This window comes from Scyliorhinus torazame, chromosome 17, assembly GCF_047496885.1.
Source record: "Scyliorhinus torazame isolate Kashiwa2021f chromosome 17, sScyTor2.1, whole genome shotgun sequence".
Taxonomy (NCBI): domain Eukaryota; kingdom Metazoa; phylum Chordata; class Chondrichthyes; order Carcharhiniformes; family Scyliorhinidae; genus Scyliorhinus; species Scyliorhinus torazame.
In genome coordinates this window covers 139,595,074-139,616,740 of record NC_092723.1, presented here as the reverse complement: position 1 = coordinate 139,616,740, position 21,667 = coordinate 139,595,074, and the positions used below count along the sequence as shown (strand labels likewise).

Below are 21,667 nucleotides of genomic sequence, written 5' to 3'. Positions count from 1 at the left end.
GGAAGAAGCTGTTTTTGAGCCTGTTCGTGCGTGTTCTCAGACTTCTGTATCTCCTGCCCGATGGAAGACTGGACTTCATCTGGTACCTCTCTGCCCATTCCACCAATCTGTCTATGGCCTTTTGAAGTTCTACACTGTCCTGCTCACAGTTTAAAATGCTTGCATTATTTGCAGGTTTTGAAATTGTTCCCTGTACACCAAGATCCAGATCATGAATATATATATATCAGGAAAAGCAAGGGCCTCAATACAACCCTGGGGAACTCCACTACAAACATTCCTCCAGCCTGTAAAATATCCATTAATCATTTCTCTGTTTCCTGTCGTTCAGCATTCCTGTTGCTACTGTTACAGCGGAACTTTGCTCACTGGGGTGTTGTACACCACACCAACTATCTCCAACAAGTTAGTTATACATGATATTCCCTAAAGAAATGCATGCTGATCCTCAATTAAAGAACAAAGAAAAGTACAGCACAGGAACAGGCCCTCCAAGCCCGTGCCGACCATGCTGCCTGACTAAACTACAATCTTCTACATTCCTGGGTCCGTATTCATCTATTCCCATCCTATTCATGAATTTGTCAAGATGCCCCTTAACTCCCATTTGTTCACGCGACTATTAATTCGGTCCCAAATGAGAGTTTCTGGAAGTTTCTCCATTACCAAAGTTAAACTGACCAGGCTTACATTTACACCCTTTTTTGAACAAGGGTGTAAAACTTGGAATTCTCCTGTCCTCTGGCCAGTCCATCTGCAATTTTCACTCTCATTTCCCTTCATATCCTTGGATGCTTCTCATCCAGTCCCAATGCCTTGTCAACTTTAAGTACAGACCGCCATCCAATACCACCATCGTATCAATTTTAAACCCTTGTAGTGACTGAATTGCCCCTCCTTTCACCATGGCCTTGGTTGCAGCATCTTTCTTGCTGAAAACTGAGCAAAATATGAATTTAATACCTTAGCCGCACCACCTGCCTCCATGTGTAAATCCCCTTTTAGGTCCCTAATCAGCACCACCACTCCTTTTCCCACCATTTTACTGTATATATGCTCACAGAAGACTTTGGCATTCCCCTTGGCAGCCAGTCTGTTTTCATATTTCTCATCTTTGCCTTTTCACCTCCCCTCTGAACCTCCTGTATTCAGCCTGAACTTTCTCTTATCGTGTTGTAGAATCCTTACAGTGCAGAAGGAGGCCATTCCGCCCATCGAGCCTGCATCACCCCCACTGAAAGCGCATCCTACCCCCACCCTGTCCCACAAACCTGTTCAACCTGCACATCTTTAGACACTTAAGGGGCTATTTAGCATGGCCAATCCATCTAACCTGCACATCTTTGAACGGTGGGAGGAAACCAGAGCCCGGAGAAGAGACAGTCACCCAAGGCCTGAATTGAACCCTAGTGCTGTGAGGCAGCGGTGCTAACCTCTTTGAAGGCAGACTATTGTGAGCTACCATTTTTCTTGCCAACCGTTGGCTCCATTTAGTCGATCCAGATCCGTTCTTACCCCATTAAAGTTGACTCTTGCAGTTTATTGTGCTTACTCTGGGTTCTGTCTTTTTTCATAGTCATTGTAGACTTTATGATACAATGATCTCTCCAATCGATATTCTCCAACTGATATTTGATCTGCTGGGTCCATCTCATTTCCAGGAACCAGGCCTAGCAGTACCTCCTTTCACATTGGACTGGATCCGTACTGCTGTAGAAAATTCTCCTGAAGACTCCAGGAACTCTTGCCCCTCTCTGCCCTTTAAACCACCACTATCCCTGTCTGTATTTGGATAATTAAAATCCCCTTTATAACTACTCTATAGGTTTTGTTATGTCTCCTCTAATTTCCTTGCAGATTTGTTCTTCTATATTCTTCCCACTAGCTGCGGGTCTATAGACAACACTGAGCAATGTGATTGCACTTTTTCTTTTTGTTCCTTTGCTTCAGCCAAATTGATTGTGTCTGGGACATCCTCTTTTTCCAGCACTGCAATGCTCTCCTTAATCAATACCACCACCCTATACCCTTTTCTTCCTTTGCTAACTTTGTGATCTTGGCATGTGTGGGAGATTCAGAATATTTTTAATCTATTGAACCAACTTGAGGGACTTGATGACAGCAGTTACAATTTAGATAAATTTGATAGACCCATAACTATGTTCTGAAAGAAATATGTGTATGAGTAATTTGGGCAACGTGAATGTAAGTTGCTTGGGAGGGGCAGATGACTTTGGATTTATGGGAACTGGCTCAGAGTGGAGCTGGGAATTACACTACAGTGCCTGTTACACTGAGGGAGAATTCAGAATGTCCAATTCACCTAACACACACGTCTTTCGGAACTTGTGGGAGGAAACCCACGCAGACACTGGGAGAGCGTGCAGACTCCGCACAGACAGTGACACAAGTGGGAACCGAACATGGGACCCTGGCGCTGTGAAGTGACAGTGCTAACCACTGTACAACCATGCTGCCCATTATGAAATATGTGTATGAGTAATTTGCAAAGTGAATGTATGTTGCTTGGGAGGAGTAGTCCTGAAGGACTGTTTCTTTCTAAAACTGATATCCAGCAGAACAGCACCGTGCATTTATATTCCGCTGCTAACAGTAAAGTTCACAAGGCCTTTGACAGGAGTCACTACCAGCTGGAGTTTTGACACTGAGTCACTAGAACAGCAGGCAGGACTTAATCAAAGAGGTACGTTTTCTCATGCAACCTCCAGGAATAGGGAGACAATTTCAGAATTTGGGACACAGGCAGTTGAAGACATGACTGCCAAGGCTGGAGAGATTGAAATCTTCTGTATAATTAGCCAGAATTGGGGTAGAGCAGAGATCTTGGTGAGTTGTAAGGGTTAGAAATTAGAGACCAGGGTCATGAGGCATAGTTAAAACTAAATACATGGGATGAAAATTTTAAAAGGTGCACCATCTCAGTCATTTAAAACTACTTAATCCCTACACCTCTTCAAATGTTGCTGGCTGGGGATCCAAACCACCCAAATGCATGGAAGGGCCCTCAGTTTAATAGCGAACATGACTACCAGACTTCTAGCAACACAGCGCCCCGTCAAGACTGCACTGGCATGTCAACCAAGATACTGAGTTGACATCCTAAAGTGAGGCTTGAAGCCACAGCTGCCTGAAGTGCTACTATATTAAAGTAAAATAAACTTATTCTATGAAGAAGTCACTTCACATCAAATAAATGATTGATGCAAAGTTTTTTTTAAATGTTTGGAGAGATGTGGTAAAGTGCTATGCGGGCCTTCATTTCCCCTTGAGTACATGCACATTTGTGCCAGACTCTCCTATTTTTCCCCCCTACTTTTTAACAGTCCAAAATTGATTTATTTTTTTTAAATTGCACCGAAATCTTACACCAGTCTGTTGCCCGAATGTTATGAGAAAAGGTTACCTTCTCCTACTTTGCTGTCACTCCCATCTCTTTTGATGCGTAACAAAGTTCATTAACCATTTGTTCCTAGAACTAAATCAGTTTTTATTTTGTTTAAACAGGAAATAAAGTCTGAGTGAATGTTTTCAGCTTACGGAGAGCAACAGTTCTCTGCTATTTGGAAGTGATCAGCAGAGTTTAATCAATTGACGATGTCTCCTTGCTTGGTGCCACTGGATTAGATTCACGTGTAAGCATTTCATGTTAGGAGATAGATAATATTGGAGGTGATTGGAGGGGTGAGCACTGTCTTATCTTTTCCCAATAGTACTTTATACAGGCCACTTATGTGTGCATCGGCAGGCTACCCCTCTGGGAGTTATTACAGCCGAACCTGATCCTGTCCTCGAATGCGCACATTCTGTCCAGTAGGTGTTTTGTTGGGTAGCAATCAAAATAAATCTTGCTTTGCATTGTAACGGTCAAGTAATTGGCATGTTGGAAAGGGTTTTCACTTCATGAATTACTTAGTGAATGTTAAGTAAGTATCCAGAGCAGCCAATCTGCTCAGGTAAATGGCACCAAATTGAAAACTGACTTGTCTCTGCTTGATGATGCCTGTGGGTCAGTAGAACACAAAACGCTCAAACTTAATCTAATCATGTGTTTGGGTCGTCTCTTAATACCTGTGTGAAGTTGACACTTCTGACAACGCAACACTGGAGTATTTGGTGATGCTCTGTATTCATGCCAGAACTGATGATGCCGAACAATGTTGAGACACTACAGCCAATTAAAAACCCACATCCCTGATGGGATGGAATCTGATCTGCAAGACTTACTGTTGAAGCCACTGCTACAGTTACCACTGGACAATCTGCCCTACATTTTCATATAAATATTTATGCTCTAATTCTTTATTATTTGTGTACTGAAATGGATGAGGAATGTTTAACACTGGAAGGAAGCACTTATATCAGTTCTGTTTGACATTCTCTAGAGCTGGGTACCAAAGCAGTGAAGTATAAGTTGTATTGTGTAGTTATTGTGCTGTTACTCTCTTCAACATTTATATATTTAAAAAAAAAAATTAGAGTACCCAATTCTTTCTTTCCACTTAAGGGGCAATTTAGTGGGGCCAATTCACCTACTCTGCACATCTTTTTGGGTTGTGGGGTGAGATCCACACAGACACTGGGAGAATGTGCAAACTCCACATGGACAGTGACCCAGGGCTTGGATAGAACCCAGGTCCTTGGCACCATGAGGCAGCAGTGCTAACCACTGCGCCACCATGCTGTCCTGTTTAACACATTCTAATGTTTTTTTTAAAGTTGAAGCTGAACGTCCCTTTTTCATATGAAACAAGTTTTGTCTAATACCACAGGCATTTTCTGCACTACTAGGTTTATTTTTCAGTAAATCATCTCAACATTGTTAGAAATTTAAAACATTCTGCAGTGATGTACATGGGCAGTTGATACTAAGTGAAGTAGTGCCAGAGGCCTGAGAATAGCCGGACCAGGATATGCAGATAACATTCAAAGTCCTACATTTCATCATTATTTTTATAATACTTTGATTTCATAGTTAAATAGCAAAACTCAAACCAATTTGGGAAGTAGAGCTAGTTGCAGCGAAATAGGTTTTTCTGCAGGAGCTGGTTGATGTAAAAGAAAATACTGCACTGCCACTGACGACAGTGTAGCTACACTAAATAATATTTTAGTGGTGAAAAATACGGCAAATGTTCTGTAGATAGCAAGTGCACAAAAAATGTTATGAATTAATGGTGAATTGGCCTAGTACTTGTTTCTGAGAAGGAACTTTGCATTATAAGCTTCGTAGGTGGTATTTGTGGGTCTTTTGCTCTTTCTGAGGATTGGTGCAGACCCGATGGGCCGAATGGCCTCTTGCACAGGTATTTTATGATTTTGTTGAATAAAGAAAAGGCATGTCGGAGAGCTTTTCCAGGACCTGCTAATTATCTGGCAACTGGGCAGCACGGTGGCACAGTGGTTAGCGCAGTTGCTTCACAGCTCCAGGAACCCAGGTTCGATTCCCAGATTGGGTCACTGTCTGTGCGGAGTCTGCACCTTTTCCGGTGTCTGCATGGGTTTCCTCCCACAGTCCAAAGATATGCAGGTTAGGTGGATTGGCCATGATAAATTGCCCTTCGTGTCCAAGAAGGTTAGGTGGGGTTACTGGGTTATGGGGATAGGGTGGAAATGTGGACTTAAGTAGAGTGCTCTTTCCAAGGGCCGGCGCAGACTCGATGGGCCGAATGGCCTCCTTCTGCACTGTAAATTCTATGATACTATGAACTCATTCTTATTACCCAATGCTGCACAATAACTGACTTGCTGTCTCTGGGAATTTTGGTGGGGTTGGAATGAAAAATTTAAAATTTTTGTTCTCCCATAGAATTTAATACTGTAATAGATGTTAAACTGGGGCATGGACATAATGCAGGCGACTTCTTATTTTTATGCATTTTATTTAACTAATATGACATTCAAAGGAGGAGTTAGTTGGCGCAGAAGAATCTTTCTGCAGTAAAAGAGCTAACTAGGAGATGCAAGGTATTACATACAGCATAAGGAGTGGTAGGGGTATAATTGCAGTGTGACATGTTTACAGGGGCTGTTTCCATCATAAACCCAAATGTAACATCAGGAATAAGGGTCTGTAGTTGGAACAAGTGCACAAGATTTTTAATATTTTCTAGATAAATTATAGATCCTGCTTTTCAGATAATTAACCGTAAAGAGTTATTTTTAATGCTTATTTCCAGAGGCAGACACTGGTGGAATGGAAACGGGGGCTTGCACAGACACAACTGTTCAGAAAGAGAAACCAAGCTGTGGGACTGCAGGTGAAGGGGACGCTCAAACTTTACTGACCACGCAAATGGACGAGAATGCACTCCCTCAAACTTCAGTCAGCAATGGTGGGGAGTCGGATGTGGAGAAGGAAATGGTAGACCTGAAAATAATTTGGAACAAAAACAAATATGATCTGAGAGTTCCACTGGATAGTACAGGAGCCAGTTTGAAAGAGAAGATTCACTCACTCACAGGTGTGTTTTACTGGGCGGATAGGTCATATTAACTTTCTTGCTGCATTCTCCAGTTGAGCATTAAATAGGTGTGAGGAGCGGAACAATGGCAAAGCATGGTACACTTGGAGAAATACTGGAGTTTCTTGTTAATCACCCTGAATTATGTATAATTACATAGAATTTGCATTACAGAAACACAGCATTTGACCCAAGAAGTCTGTACTGGATGTTTTATGCTTCACTCGAGCATGGGTGGCGCAGTGGTTATCACTGCTGCCTGCGACGCTGAGGACCCGGGTTCAATCCTGGCCCGGGTCACTGTCTGTGTGGAGTTTGCACATTCTCCCCGTGCCTGTGGCTTTCACCACCACAACCCAAAAATGTGCAGGGTAGGTGGATTGGCCACGCTAAATTGCCCCTTAATTGGAAACTAATAATTGGGTACTCTAAATTAAAAAAAAATATATATAATATATATACTTCATGCAAGCCTCCTTCACCTCACCCAAGTACATCCTTCTATTTTCTCTCTCGTGCTTATCTAGTTTCTTTTTAAACGCGACTATGCAATTTTCTTTTTTTTTTAAATATTTTTATTTATTTGCAAAAATTTTATAACCATAACAAACAAAATAATAACATAAACATCAACATGGTAAGCTAGACATTTCCCACCCAACCCCTTGTGTATATCCCTTAACCATATTGGATCTACCCCCTTCGGAATGCTGCTTCTGCTGACATTTAAATTTTCCCTGAGAAAGTCGACGAACGGCTGCCACCTCCGAGAGAACCCCAGCATTGACCCCCTCAAGGCAAACTTTATTTTCTCCAGCTTGAAAAACCCAGCCATGTCACTGACCCAAGTCTCCACATTCGGGGGCTTCGAGTTCCTCCAAATTAAAAGGATCCGTCTCCGGGCTACCAGGGAGGCAAAGGCCAAAATGTCGGCCCTTTCACTCCCTGAACTCCCGGGTCTTCTGACACTCCAAAGATTGCCATCTCTGGACTCGGCACCACCCGGGTACCTAGCACCGTGGACATTGCCTTGGCAAACCCCAGCCAGAATCCTCCAAGCTTCGGGCATGCCCAAAACATGTGGACATGGTTTGCTGGGCACACCTCGCACATCTATCTTCTACCCCGAAAAACTTGCTCATCCTCGCCGCCATCATGTGTGCCTGGTGTACCACTTTAAACTGTACTAGACTGAGCCTGGCACATGATGAGGCGGAATTAACCCTGCCTAGGGCGTCTGCCCACAGACCCGCCTCTAACTCCCCACCTAGCTCCCTCTCCCACTTGCCCTTCAGTTCCTCCACCGGGGTCTCCTCCGCCTCCCAACAACTCCTGATAGATATCCAACACTTTCCCCTCCCCTATCCAGGTACACTATTCTGTCCTGTACCCCCTGTAGCAGCAACAGCGGGAAAGCCAGCACCTGTTTCCTCAAAGTCCGCACTTGCAGATATCTGAAACCATTCCCCGGCGGCAACTAGAAATTGCCCTCCAGCGCCTTCAGACTGGGAGAACGCCCGTCTATGAATAGATCTCCCATCCGTCTAATTCCTGCTCTCTGCCAGCTCCGGAACCCTCCATCTATACTGCCCGGTGCGAACCTGTGGTTATTGCAAATCGGGGTCCAGACTGACGCACCCTACACCCTCTCATACCTCCTCCATTGCCCCCAGATCCTCAATGCCACCACCGAGCTAGTGGGGTAACGGGCCGGTGAGAACGGTAGAGGTGCCGTTACCAGTGCTCCCAAACTGGTGCCTTTGCATGACGCCGCCTCCATCCACTCCCATGTCGACCCCTCCCCCACCACCCACTTCCAAATCATCGCTATATTCGCCACCCAGTAGTAGTTGCAGAGGTTCGGCAGCGCCAACCCACCCTCCCCGACTGCGCTCCCAACAACATTTTCTTCACGTGGGGTTTTATTCGCCCATACAAAACCCGAAATAATCTTGTTTACCCGCTTGAAAAAGGCCTTGGGAGTGAAGATGGGGAGGCACTGAAAGACAAACAAAAATCTGGGGAGGACCATCATTTTCACAGTCTGTACCCTCCCCGCCAGCGATAGTGGGAGCATATCCCATCTTTTAAAGGTCCCCCTCCATTTGCTCCACCAGACGGGTTAGGTTGAGCCTCTGTAATGCCTCTCATTTCTGAGCCACCTGTATTCCCAGGTAACGAAAGTTCCTCTCTACCCCCCTGAGTGGCAGCTCCTTCAGTCTCCTCTCCTGCCCCCTTGCCTGGATCACGAACAATTCAGTTTTTCCCATGTTCAATTTATACCCCGAAAACCTGCCAAATTCCCGCAAGATCTACATAACCTCCCCCATCCCCTCCACCGGGTCCGACATATACAAGAGCAGATCGTCTGTGTACAGCGAAACCCGGTGCGCCCCCCCCCCCCCCCCCCCCTGGTAGAGCAGCCGCACGCAGTCAATAAAGCCCTCAACAAACCCAAACCTTCCCAGCGTCTCCCATAAATACTTCCACTCCACCCGATCAAAAGCCTTCTCCGCACCCATCGCAACCACCACCTCCGCCTCCTCTCCTGAGGGCATCATAATTACGTTCAAAAGCCTCTGAACGTTAGCATTGAGCTGTCTGGTCTTCACAAATCCGGTTTGGTCCTCCCCTATCGCCCCCGGGACAAAATCTTAGCCAGCAGCTTGGCATCTACGTTCAAAAGCGAGAGCAGCCTATATGACCCACATTGCTCCGGGTCCTTCTCTTGTTTGAATGAGTGAAATCGAGGCCTGCGACATCGTTGGGGGGAGGATCCCCCTCTCTTTATCCTCGTTAAAGGTCCTCATCAGCAGTGGGCACAACACCTCTGAGAATTCTATCGGGTAACCGTCTGGCTCCGGAGCCTTGCCCAACTGCATGCCCTCCAGTCCTTTAACAATTTCCTCTGCCTCAATCGGGGCCCCCAGCCCCTCGACCAGGTCCTCCACCCGCGGAAACTCAAAAAAATCAAGGAACTGCCTCAGATGGGGGTAGCGACTCATATAATTTGCTATAAAATACTTTAAAAACATTGATCACCCCTCCCTGGGCCCAAGACCATGTTACCCTCCCTATTCCTTACTCTCCCAATCTCCCTGGCCGCTTCTCTCTTCCTAAGCTGGTGTGCCAGCATCTTGCTCGTCTTTTCCCCATATTCGTACACCGCCCCCCTTTCCCTCCTCAACTCTTCCACTGCCCTCCCCGTGGTCAACAACTCAAACTCTGCTTGTAGTTTCCGACTCTCCCTCAGGAGCCCCGCATCCGGGACCTCCGCATATCTCCTATCCACTCGAAGTATCCCCTCCACTAATCTCTCCCTCTCTGATCGTTCCACCTTTTCTCTATGGGAACGAATCGAAATTAGTTCCCCTCTTACAACTGCCTTCAGAGCCTCCCATTCCATCGCTGCTGATACCTCACCCGTATCATTTGTATCCAGGTAATTCTGGATGGACTTATTCACCTGCCTGCAGACCGCTTCATCCTCTAACAACCCCACATCCAGTCTCCACAGAGGGCGCTGGCCTCTCTCCTCACTCAACTGCAAATCCACCCAAATGCGGAGCATGATCAGAGACTGCAATTGCCGAGTATTCCGTCCCCGCCACCTTTGGAATTAGCGCCCTGCTCAGAACAAAAAAATCAATGCGGGAGTAAACTTTATGGACATGAGAAAAAAAACGAAAACTCTTTCGCCCTCAGCTGCTCGAATCTCCACGGGTCTTCCACCCCCCCAATCTGCTCCATGAAACCCCTCAACTCCTTCACCGCGGCAGGCCCCCTCCCAGTCCTGGATTTTGACCGGGCCAAATCGGGATCCATGACTGTTTTAAAGTCCCCCGTCCCCCATGATCAGGCCGTGAGACTCCAAGTCCGGGATCCTGCCTAACACCCGCCTCATAAATCCCACATCGTCCCAGTTCGGCGCATATACGTTCACAAGCACCACCATACACCCTCCAACTTCCCACTCACCATTATATATCTACCCTCCTTATCTGCCGCAATTCTTCCAGCCTCAAATGCCACCTGCTTGCTGATCAATATTGCTACCCCACTGGTGTTTGAGTCCAGCCCAGAGTGAAACACCTGACCAACCCACCCCTTTCTCAATCTCATCTGGTCAATAATCTTTCGATGTGTCTCCTGAAGCATTGCTACGTCTGCCTTCAGTCCCTTTAAATGCGTGAAAACGCGAGCCCTTTTGACTGGCCCATTCAAATCTCTCACATTTCACGTAATAAGTGTCCTTTAAGACGGTTCCAACTTATTTTCTTTAATAAATGACCATACATCGTCCGGTGCCTCAAAGTGAAAATGCCGGTCTTCGTGCGTGACCCACAACTGCGCTGGATACAGCACCCCGAATTTCACCCCCCTCTTGAAGAGGATCGCCTTCACCCGATTAAACTCAGCACGTCTTTTGGCCAGCTCCGCTCCCAGGTCCTGATAGATGCGCACCTCGCTGTTCTCCCAGCTGCTGCTCCGCTCCTCCTTCGCCCACCGCAAGACGAGTTATTTGTCCGAAAAACGGTGGAAACGAACCACCACGGCTCTCGGCGGGTCATTCGCCTTGGGCTTCCTTGCGAGGGCTCTGTGCGCTCCATCCACTTCCAGGGGCCGAGAAAACGCCCCAGTCCCCATCAGTGTCTCCAGCATGCTCGCCACATATGCTCTCGCATTCGACCCCTCAATTCCTTGGGGAGGCCAACAACCCTTAAGTCCTGCCTCCTGGACCTGTTCTCCAGGTCCTCTAGCTTCTCCTGCATTCTCTTGTGGCGCTCATCCAACATCTCCACCTTGTGCTCCAGCGCGGTTAGAAAATCCTCCTGGCTAGATAACTTCAGCTCAATTTCTTGTATCGCTTTCCCTTGGGCCGCCTGACTCAATACCATTTGATCGATCGCAGCCTTGATCGGGTCCAGCGTTTCCTTTTTCAGCTCAGTGAAACGGTCCTTAAAGAAATTCATCTGTTGCTCCTTAGACCACTGAGCCACCGCTCCCTGGTCCTGACCCTCCGCCATGCTGCCGCGGTACCAGCTACGACTGCTTCACTCTATCCGTGCTGAGTCTTTTCACACGGTCACTTCTAGTCCAATTAGCCATACATCGGAGGGGGAATCCGTCTTAATATTGTCCACTGCACCGATCTATCGCCTAAAGTCCAAGAAAAGTTGGGAAAAAGGTCCGAAAGTCCGTTCCGGGCGGGAGCTATCGAATGTGCGACCTAATCCTCCATGGTCGCCACCGGAAGCCGACTATGCTATTTTCATCAAACATTCCACATAGTAATGAGTTCCACAATTTCACCATTTTCTGGATATAACCCAGATTTAGGGGTGCTAAGTATCTTGAAAATGGGGAAATAATTCCTCCTTGAGTGGCAGGAAACTGGTATGACAGCATTTCTGTTTCCTCCGCTGGTCCCTGACACTTGTGTAGTCTTGATTACCGCTCTCTAAATAAACTGATGGCTTGCTGAGCAGTTCATTGGTGGTTTCCATTCTTGTTTGTGAGGAAGAGATTTTTTTTCTGACCTAAAAGATTGGGATAGTACTGCAAATGTACAATTCAGAATGCTGATACTTTTGTATCTCAATCTAATTCAAAGGTCTTGAGTTTTCCTCCTTTTAAGGAAGTGTTGAGGGCGCTTTCCTTTGGATCAAATCTGTGCAGTAGGAGTGTGTGATGGTAGAGTGTGGAGGGAGCTTTATTCAATGTCTGACCCATGCTGTACCTACCCCGGAAATACTTGATGGAACAGTGGGAGATTGTAATTATATTCTCTCTAATGCGGTATCAGATGGTGACTAGTGTCAGGTTTGGTGTACTCTATTGAGTGGGAGATCAGTGCCTTCAGGATAGGGGGGGGGGGGGGGGAGAAGTTAAGGCAAAATTGCTGTTGTGATCAAAGGTACTGTGTATAGCCACAGATGGCAGCCCCTGTGTATTGTGCTGTGCTGATTTATAGCAGTCATTCTCCCTATGTTTTCTCTCTTCTCTCTTTCCCCCCCCCCCCCCCCCCCACATTCCTCATACAGTAGGTTCCTAATATGTTCTGTGCCACAAAGGGGTGGGGTACTCTGTCTTTTCATGTACTTTTCTCATTGCACAGTTTTTCAGTGAGGGATCTCGGGACCATCTCCTACTGGGGATGAATGATGTAGAGCGACTTGGGGAGAGAATGGAAGGGGCAGGATTAACTATTGTAGGAGTGTTAAGGGAGAAATGTCGCGCAGATTTCTTCACTTGCCTTGATCCTAAAAATTTGCAGACACTGATGCATGCCACTGGCCATAATAGTAATGAATGTCTAATCCTGATTTTGTTTTCCCAAGGACTAGACTTAAGATCAACACTTTTTTTCTTCCCATTGTCAGGTCTCACTCCTGCAATGCAGAAAGTCATGTATAAGGGTCTGCTCCAAGAAGATAAGACTTTACGTGAAATTAAAGTCACAAATGGTGCAAAAATAATGGTGATTGGATCGACAATTAATGATGTTCTAGCAGTAAACACACCAAAGGAGGTGGTACAACAAGAGGCCAAAGCTGAAGAGCCTAAAAAGGAACCTCTATGTAGACAAAAGGTAAAGACCTTATTTATAAAAATCAGTATTGGGTAATACTTGAGCACGTCATTCAGCCACTTGAACCTGTTCCACAACAATGGAGGCAACCCATTCAGCCCATCATGTCCATTTTGTCTGAACACAGCTGATCTGTGAATTGATTCCATTTAGTGCCTTTGCTCAATTTCCCATAACTCCCTTACACAACAAAACTCTCAGCCTTTTGTGGAAGCAAGTGAGGCTGAATGATCTGTGCCAGAGTGCATTTTGTTTTTAAGTTGCGTTCGTGCCTCCATCTTTCGTACCCATGTGCAGCTAGCCACATTAACAAAGTGGATTTGATGAGATTCAGTGGGATTAGCCACCCAGCTGACTAACTGTGATGACTCTTGCCACTTTACATGCAGCTGCTTGTGGGATTGAGGGGGGGGGGGGGGCTGCTGTGCAGGACATTCTTCTGGGGGAGGTGAACAGCCAGCGATCGTGGTCCACATTGGTACCAATGACTTGGGTAGCAAACAGACCTCAAAATGTAGTCATCTCTGGATTACTCCAAGTGCCATCTGAAAGTGAGTACAGAAGTAAGAGGATAAGGCAGATTAATGTGTGGCTGTAAAAATGGTGCAAGAGGGAGGGCTTTAGATTCCTGGGACAGTCTCTGGGGGAGATGACAGCAGTACAAGCCAGATGGGTTGCACCTGAACAGAACAGGTAATTGAGTTCCTTGAGGATGCTTTGCTAGTGCTGTCAGGAGGGCTTTAAACTAACCCAGCAGGGGCGTAGGAACCAAAAGGAAATATTTGAAGGGAGTACCAGGATGCACAAAATATGGGGTGGCGGTGGCGTATTGGTATTGTCGCTGGACTAGTAATCCAGAGACCCAGGATAATCATCTGGGCACCAGCTTTCGAATCCCACCACGGCAGGTAGTGGAATTTAAACTCGGTAAAATATCTGGAATTAAAAGCCTAATGATTGTGGTAAAAACCCATCTGGTTCACTAATGTTCTTTTGGGGAAGGAAATCTGCCATTCTTACCTGGTCTGGCCTACATGTGACTCCAGATCCACAGCAATGTGGTTGACTCTTAAGTGCCCTCTGAAATGGCCCAGCAAGCCACTCGGTGTATTCAACCGCTACGAAAACACAAAAATGGAATGAAACCAGACGGACCATCTGGCATCGACCCAGGCACTGGAAACGACAATGGCAAACCCAGCCCTGCCGACCCTGCAAAGTCCTCCTTACTAACATCTGCGGGCTTGTGCCAAAGTTGGGAAAGCTGTCTCAGACTAATCAAACAGCCTGACAAAGTCATACTCACAGAATCACATCTTACAGACAAGGTCACACACCACTATCACCATTCCTGGGAATGTCTTGTCTCACCGGCAGGACAGACCCAGCAGAGGTGGCGGCACAGTGGTATGCAGTCAGGAGTTGCCCTAGGAGTCCTCAACATCGATTCTGGACCCCATGAAGTCTCATGGCTTAAGCTTAAGTATGGGCAAGGAAACCTCCTGCTGGTTACCACGCACCATCCACTGTCAGCTGTTGAAAGAGTACTCCTCCATGTTGAACACCACTTGGAGGAAGCACTGAGGGTGGCAAGGGCCACAAAGAGTGGCTCGGTACTACCACCACAGACCGAGCTGGCTGGGTCCTAAAGGACATAGCTGCTAGACTGGGACTGCAGTGGGTGGTGAGGAAATCAACGAGGGAAAAACATACTTGACCTTATCCCCACCAACCTGCCTGCCACAGATGCACCTGTCCATGACAGTATCGGTAGAAAGGACCACCGCACAGTCCTTATGGAGACAAAAGTCTTATCTTAATATTGAGGATACCTGCCCTCGTTGTGTGGCACTACCACCGTGCTAAATTGGGTAGAATTTGAACAGTTCTGGCAAAAAGACTGGGTATCCATGAGGCGCTGTGGACCATCAGCAGCAGCAGAATTTTATTCCACCATAATCTGCAACCTTGTGGCCTGGCATATCCCCCACTCCACAATTACCACCAAGACAGAGGATCAACCATGGTTCAATGAAAAGTGCAGGAGAAACACCGGGCAAACCTAAAAATGAGGTGTCAACCTGCTGCAACACCTGACTAGTGTGCAAAATAGCATAAGCAGCAAGTAATGGAGCTAAGCGATTCCACAATGAACGCATCAGATCTAAGCTCTGCAGTCCTGCCACATCCAGCCCTGAGTGGTGGTGGACAACAGCTTACTGGAGGAGGAGGCTCCACAAATATCCCCAACCTCAATGATGGAGAAGCCCAGCACATCTGTGCAAAAGACAAGGCTGAGGCATTTGCAACGATCTTCAGCCAGAAGTGCTGTGTCAATGGTCCATCTTGGTCCTCTGAAGGTCCCCAGCATCACAGATGTCAGTCTTCAGCTAATACGATTCCCTCCACGTGATATCAAGAAACGGCTGAAGGCACTGGATGCTGCAAAGGCTATGGGCCCTGACAATATTCCGGCAATAGTACTGAAGATGAGCTCCAGAACATGCTGCACTCTTAGCCAAACTGTTCCAGTGCAACTATAACACTAACATCTGCCGAGCAATGTGGAAAATTGCCCAAGTGTGTCCTGTACACAAAGAACAGGACAAACCCAACCGAGGCAATTGCCGCCCTATCAGTCTACACTCCATCATAAGCAAAGTGATGGAAGGAGTCATCAACAGTGCTAACAAGCGGCACTTACTCAGCAATAACCTGCTCACGGACGCTCAGTTTGGGTTCCACCAGGGTCACTCAGCTCCTGACCTCATTACAGCCTTGGTTCAAACATGGACAAAAGAGCTGAATGCCAGAGGTGAAGTGAGAGTGACTGCCCTTGACATCAAGGCAGCATTTGACTGAGTATGGCATCAAGGAGCCCTGGCAAAACTGGGGTCGATGGAAATCAGGGAGAAAACACCGTTTGGTGTATTATCAGGCACAAAGGAAAATGGTTGTGGTGGCTGGAGGTCAATCATCTCAGCTCCAGGACGTTACTCATTTCAGAAGGGTCTCGAAGGGCCGATTTGAACTTGGCCCCTATTCTTATAGCCCCCAGGGGCTTCCCGCCTCTCGGGGCGGACCTTGTACCTGGTTCCAAGTGATTGGACTTGATCCCAATCACTTGGTTCGATATTCTCCAATGCTGGAGCGATTCCTTGATCGATGGGCGGTTTCGAGGTGGTCACTCAGCTCTTTTTGTGTCGCTGCTGCTGGCGCCAAAAAGTCTGGGTTGGCTTTGTGTGTCTAATTTGTAGCATATTGTTCCCGGGGATTCCTAATTTATATGCAGATGGCTGGTGTGTTGTTTTGTTGATGGCTGCAGGTATCGATTCTGTCTGGCCTCCCCAGAGGCGAATACACTGTTTTGCCTGCAGCTGCCTGTTTGAGTCCTGTTGGCTGATTTTCCCATCAGCCTCTTCCGTTTGCCATTTTAAATCGGGGTTTGGCCATTCTAATCGGGAGTTAGCCATTTTACATGGCTACAGTCCAAATGCAGCAAGACCTGGATAATATCCAGGCTTGGGCTGACTAGCGGCAAATTACATTTGCGCCACACAAATGCCAGGCATATCCTACAAGAGAGGATCTAACCATTACCCCTTGACATTCAATGGCATTACCATTGCTGAATCCCGCAGTCAGAATCCTGTGACAGAAACTAAATTGAACTAACACCCCCCCCCCCCCAAAAAACAGCACTGTGGGTGAACTTGCAGCTCAAGGAAGGACTGCAGTATTTCAAGAAGGCAACTCGCCACTACCTTCTGAAGGGCAACTAGGGATGGGCAATAAATGCTGGCTGAGCCATAAATGATTTTTTAAAACAATACTAGGAGCGACAGAAAACACTGGTTTAGAGAATAGTATGTTAATATGTGGAGGCAGAGTAAGGGAAAGTAATTGCATCTAAATCAGAGTTACTGTGAGTGTGTGAATGTATGTAGTATAATAAGATTGGGGAATTACAGGTGCAGATTACGTTTGTGAAATATGATGTGGCAATAACGGAGACCTGGCTCAAGGAAGAGCAAGATTGGGTGTTAAATATTCCTGGGTACAAGGTGTTGAAGGAAGGAATGAGGAGGTGTGGCTGTATTGATTAAGGAGAGCATTGCAGTGTTAGAACATAGAACATACAGTGCAGAAGGAGGCCATTCGGCCCATCGAGTCTGCACCGACCCACTTAAGCCCTCACTTCCACCCTATCCCAATAACCCCTCCTAATCTTTTTGATCACTAAGGGCAATTTATCATGGCCAATCCACCTAACCTGCACATCTTTGGACTGTGGGAGGAAACCGGAGCACCCAGAGGAAACCCATGCAGACACGGGGAGAACGTGCAGACTCCGCACAGACAGTGACCCAGCAGGGAATCTACCCTGGGACCCTGGCGCTGTGAAGCCACAGTGCTATCCACTTGTGCTACCGTGTTGGAGAAAGAGGATGTCCCAGAGGGTTCAAGGACAGAATCAATTTGGCTAGAGCTAAGGAACAAAAAAGGGTGCAATTATATTACTCGCTGTAGCCTATAGACCACCAACTAGTGCGAAGGATGTAGAAGATCAAATCTGCCAGGCAAGTATAGAGATGCAAACAGAGGGAACTTTAATTACCAAAATGTAGACTGGGACACTGGATGTGTAAAGGGTAGAGCAGAGCAAACGTTCCTAGATTGAGTTCAGGGAAATTGTCTACAGCAGTATGTGTCCAGACGAATATGGAAGGATGCAATGTTAGGCCTGATTATTAGAAATGAGGTGGGCCAAGTACATCCAGTGTCAGTTGGGGGAACATTTAGGAGATGGGTGATCATTGTATTGTAAGGTTCAGATGATAGAAAAGGATAATAGGAAATTCAAAAGAAAACTAATTAACATGGGAGAGTTGACTTCAATGGGGCAGGAAGGGTGTTGGGCAGGTTAGACTGGAGCGAAAGGTTGGTGGGAAAACAGATAGCTGAACAATGGGCTACCTTCAAAACAGAAATTATCCGGTCACAGTCGAGGCATATTCCCTTAAAAGGAAAAAGTACGGCAAACCAATCCAGTGTTCCCTGAATGAGGAAGGAGATAGAAATTAAAAATAAGAAAGAAAAAGAGTTATTATGACAGTAAAGCGAAGAGGGATTATGAGAAAAGACTGCCAGCCAACGTCAAGGGGAACCCTGAAGTCTTCTATATCTATAGGCGTATAAATTGTAAAAGCAGTAGGACTGATTTGGGACTGAAAAAGGAATTTGAACATGGAGGTCGGGGCATGGCTGAGGTATTAAATGAATACTTTGCACCTGTCTTTACAAAGGAGGACATGCGGACCGACGAGGAAACTGTCCAAGAAGGGATCAAAATTGATAAAGAGGAACAGACTGTCACTACTTAAAATTGACACGGTACTGGGATTGGATGAGGTGTATCCAAGGATATTGAAGGAAGTGAGAATATAAATTGTGGGTGGGTTTGCCAGAGGACTGGAGAATTGCAAATGTTACCCCCTTGTTCAAAAAAGGTTGTCAGGATGGCCCAGCAATTTCAGGCCAGTCAGTTTAACATCAATAATGGGCAAGCTTTCAGAAACAATTTGTTCAGGATAGAATTAGTAGTCACATGGGAAACTGTGGATTGATTAGGAAGATTGGCATGGATTTCTAATGGAGAAATCTATTAAATAACTTGCTGGCGTTAACAGAAAGGGTTGATGAGGGTAATGCTGTTGATATGGTGTACATGGACTTTCAGAAGGCATTTGATACAGTACCACTCACAAACCTGTGAGAAAATGTGTATGTTCTGGAATAAAAGAGACAGTAGCAACGTGGATACAAAATTGGCTGAAAAATAGGAAGCGGAGTAATGGTCAATGACTTTTTTTGGGCTGGAGGAAGGTTGTAGTAATGTTCGCCATTGGTCGGCCCATTGGTCAGTATTGCTTAACCTGATTTATATTAATGCTCTTGGTGTGCAGGGGACAATTTCAAAGTTTGCGGGCGACACAAAACTGGGAAGTATTGTAAACTGTTAAGAACCGTGTCGAACTTCAGAAGGTCATTTTGTTAGGAAGAACCTGGAGAGACAATATAATGGGTGCAGGAGCTGAGGAACCTGGGTATATGTATGCATGGATTGTTGAAGATGGCAGGTCAGGTGGATAGAGCAGTTAATAAAGCATGTATTTATTTTTGTATTTGTTCTTGGGATGTGGGCATCGCTGCCTGGGCCAGCATTTGTTTCCCATCCTTAATTGTCTTGAACTGTGTGGTTTGCTAGGCCATTTCAGTGGGGGGCAGTAAAGAATCAACCGCATTGCTGTGTGGGTCTGGAGTCGCATATAGGCCACACTGGGTATGAATGGCAGATTTCCTTCCCTGAAGGACATTAGTGAACCAGATGGGCTTTTCTGACAATCGGCAGTGGTTTCAGGGTCATCATTAGACTTTAAAAAAAAAAAAAATTAAATTAAGAGTACCCAATTATTTTTTTTCTCAATTAAGGGGCAATTTTAGCGTGGCCAATCCACCTAACCTGCACATCTTTTTGGGTTGTGAAACCCACGCAGACATGGGGAGAATGTGCAAACTCCACACGGACAGTGACCCAGGGCCGGGATTCGAACCCAGGACCTCAGTCCCAGTGCTAACCACTGCACCACATGCCGCCCTATCATTAGACTTTTAACAGATTTTTATTTAATTCAAACTTCACCATTTGCCGTGATGGGATTCAAAACCGGGACTCCAGAACATTGCCCCGGGTCTCTGGATTACTAGTCTAGTGACAATACCACTACGCCACCGCCTCTCCTATTCTGGACTTATTTAATAGGGACATAGAGGGAAGAGCAAGGAGGTTATGCTGAACTTATACAAGGCATTAGTTAGACATCAGCTGGAAAATTGTGCACTGTTCTGCGCACCACACTATAGGAAAAATGAGAGCGCGTTGGAGAGAGTGCGAAAGAGATTTGCAAGAATGGTTCCGGGAATGAAAAGCTTCAGTTATGAGGATAGATTGGAGAGGTTGGGACTGTTCTCCTTGGGAAGAAGGTCTAAGAGGAGATTTGATGGAGATGTTCAAAATCATGAGGAGGCTGGTCAGAGTAGATGGGGAGAAACTGTTTTCCCTTGTAAAAGGATCAATAACGAGAGGGCATAGATTTAGTGAATTTGCAAAAGTAGCAAATGTGATGTGAGAAATAAAATCTGAGTGTTTCAGGTCTGAAATGCACTGCCTGGTTTCAGGTCTGAAATGCACTGCCTGGAAGTGTGGTGGAGTAAAGTTCAATTGAGGCATTCAAGACTGCATTAGTTGATCATTTGAATGGAAATAATGTGCAGGGGAATGGCCTAAGTCATGATGCTCATTTGATGAGCCAGTGCAGACATGATGGGCCAAGTGGCAGTCTCCCATGTCATAACAATTCTCTGATTCTGAGAACTGACCACTTTGATCAGGTTTACATACATTGAGACAAGGTCTCCCTCACCAATGCCAAACTACAATCCCTTCCACCACTGTCTAATGAAGGAACAGTTGGCATCGGACTGGGCAAAATCTATGAGTATATATTATGCCAGCTTGGCAGGTGTCCTGTATTATTGTTTACTCATTGTGTGTGTTGACCTTGCTCCCTGTGAACCATAGATGTGGCCAGAGTTTAAAACAGCCAGGGTGGATGATTAAAAGTTTAACTTTCCACCCAATGAAATTACTTTTTTTCCCCTTTAGGGAAACTATACTTTTTCATAGAATCATAGAATGGTTACAACAGAAGGAGGCCATTTGGCACTTCATGTCTGTGTTCGCTCTCAGCAAAAGCTACTGTGCTAGTCCCACTCTCCAACCTTTTTCGCTATCCCTGCAATTTATTTCCTCTACAGATAATTGTCCAATTCCCTTTTGAAGACCTTTATTGAATTTATCTCCATCACACTCAGCCAGTATACTTCAGATTGAAACCTACACGAGACAAATAAATGTTCTCCTGATGTCCCCTTTGTTCTTTTACCATTCACCTTGGTTCTTGACTCGTGTCGATTGGAACAATCTCTCTCTACTCTGTCCAGGGACCTTGTGATTTTGAACACCGCTATAAATCTTCTCTTGATCTTCACTTTTCAGGGATTCGTAAGCCACGGGTTTGCACCCCCCCCCCCCCCATTGTTTTCAGCCTTCCTAAAGTGTGATGCCTAAAATTGGCACAGTACTCCAGTTTGAGACTGATTTATAAAGTTCACCATAACTCGTTTTTTGTACTGTGCTTCTATTTATAAAGCTCAGGATCCCATATGGTTTATTAATCACTCTCAGTCTGCCATGCCAACCAGATTTGTGCATTTGCACTCCCAGGTCCCTCAACTCCTGCACTGTTTTAATAATTTTCTCACCTTTCCTTGTTCTTCCTGCCAATATATATCATTTCACACTTCTTTGCATTATTCCATGTTTTGCTGTCTACAAAATTGTCCTATTTCTTGTGTTCTACCTTGCCTGCAATGGGCAGGGAGTAATTAGAATAGGGAACCCAGCAAAATCCAATGCCCTGCAAATTAAACTGCAGTGTGAATGCTGCCCCCTTGTGCACTCTGCCTGTGA

At 45.9% G+C, this 21,667-nt stretch overlaps 1 protein-coding gene across 2 annotated transcripts in view; it reads left to right on the top strand.

Moving 5' to 3' along the window:
• ubfd1 (ubiquitin family domain containing 1) overlaps positions 1–21,667 on the top strand; it is a 34,364-nt gene that overhangs the window by 3,675 nt on the left and 9,022 nt on the right. Inside the window, exons 2-4 of one of the 2 annotated variants that reach the window (XM_072481170.1) lie at positions 3,526–3,653; positions 6,198–6,482; positions 12,866–13,074. In XM_072481170.1, coding sequence (XP_072337271.1) covers positions 6,215–6,482; positions 12,866–13,074 — 477 coding nt within the window. In that variant the 5' untranslated portion in view covers positions 3,526–3,653; positions 6,198–6,214. The remainder of the gene's footprint in view (positions 1–3,525; positions 3,654–6,197; positions 6,483–12,865; positions 13,075–21,667) is intronic. The other variant, XM_072481169.1, reaches the window with a different exon arrangement.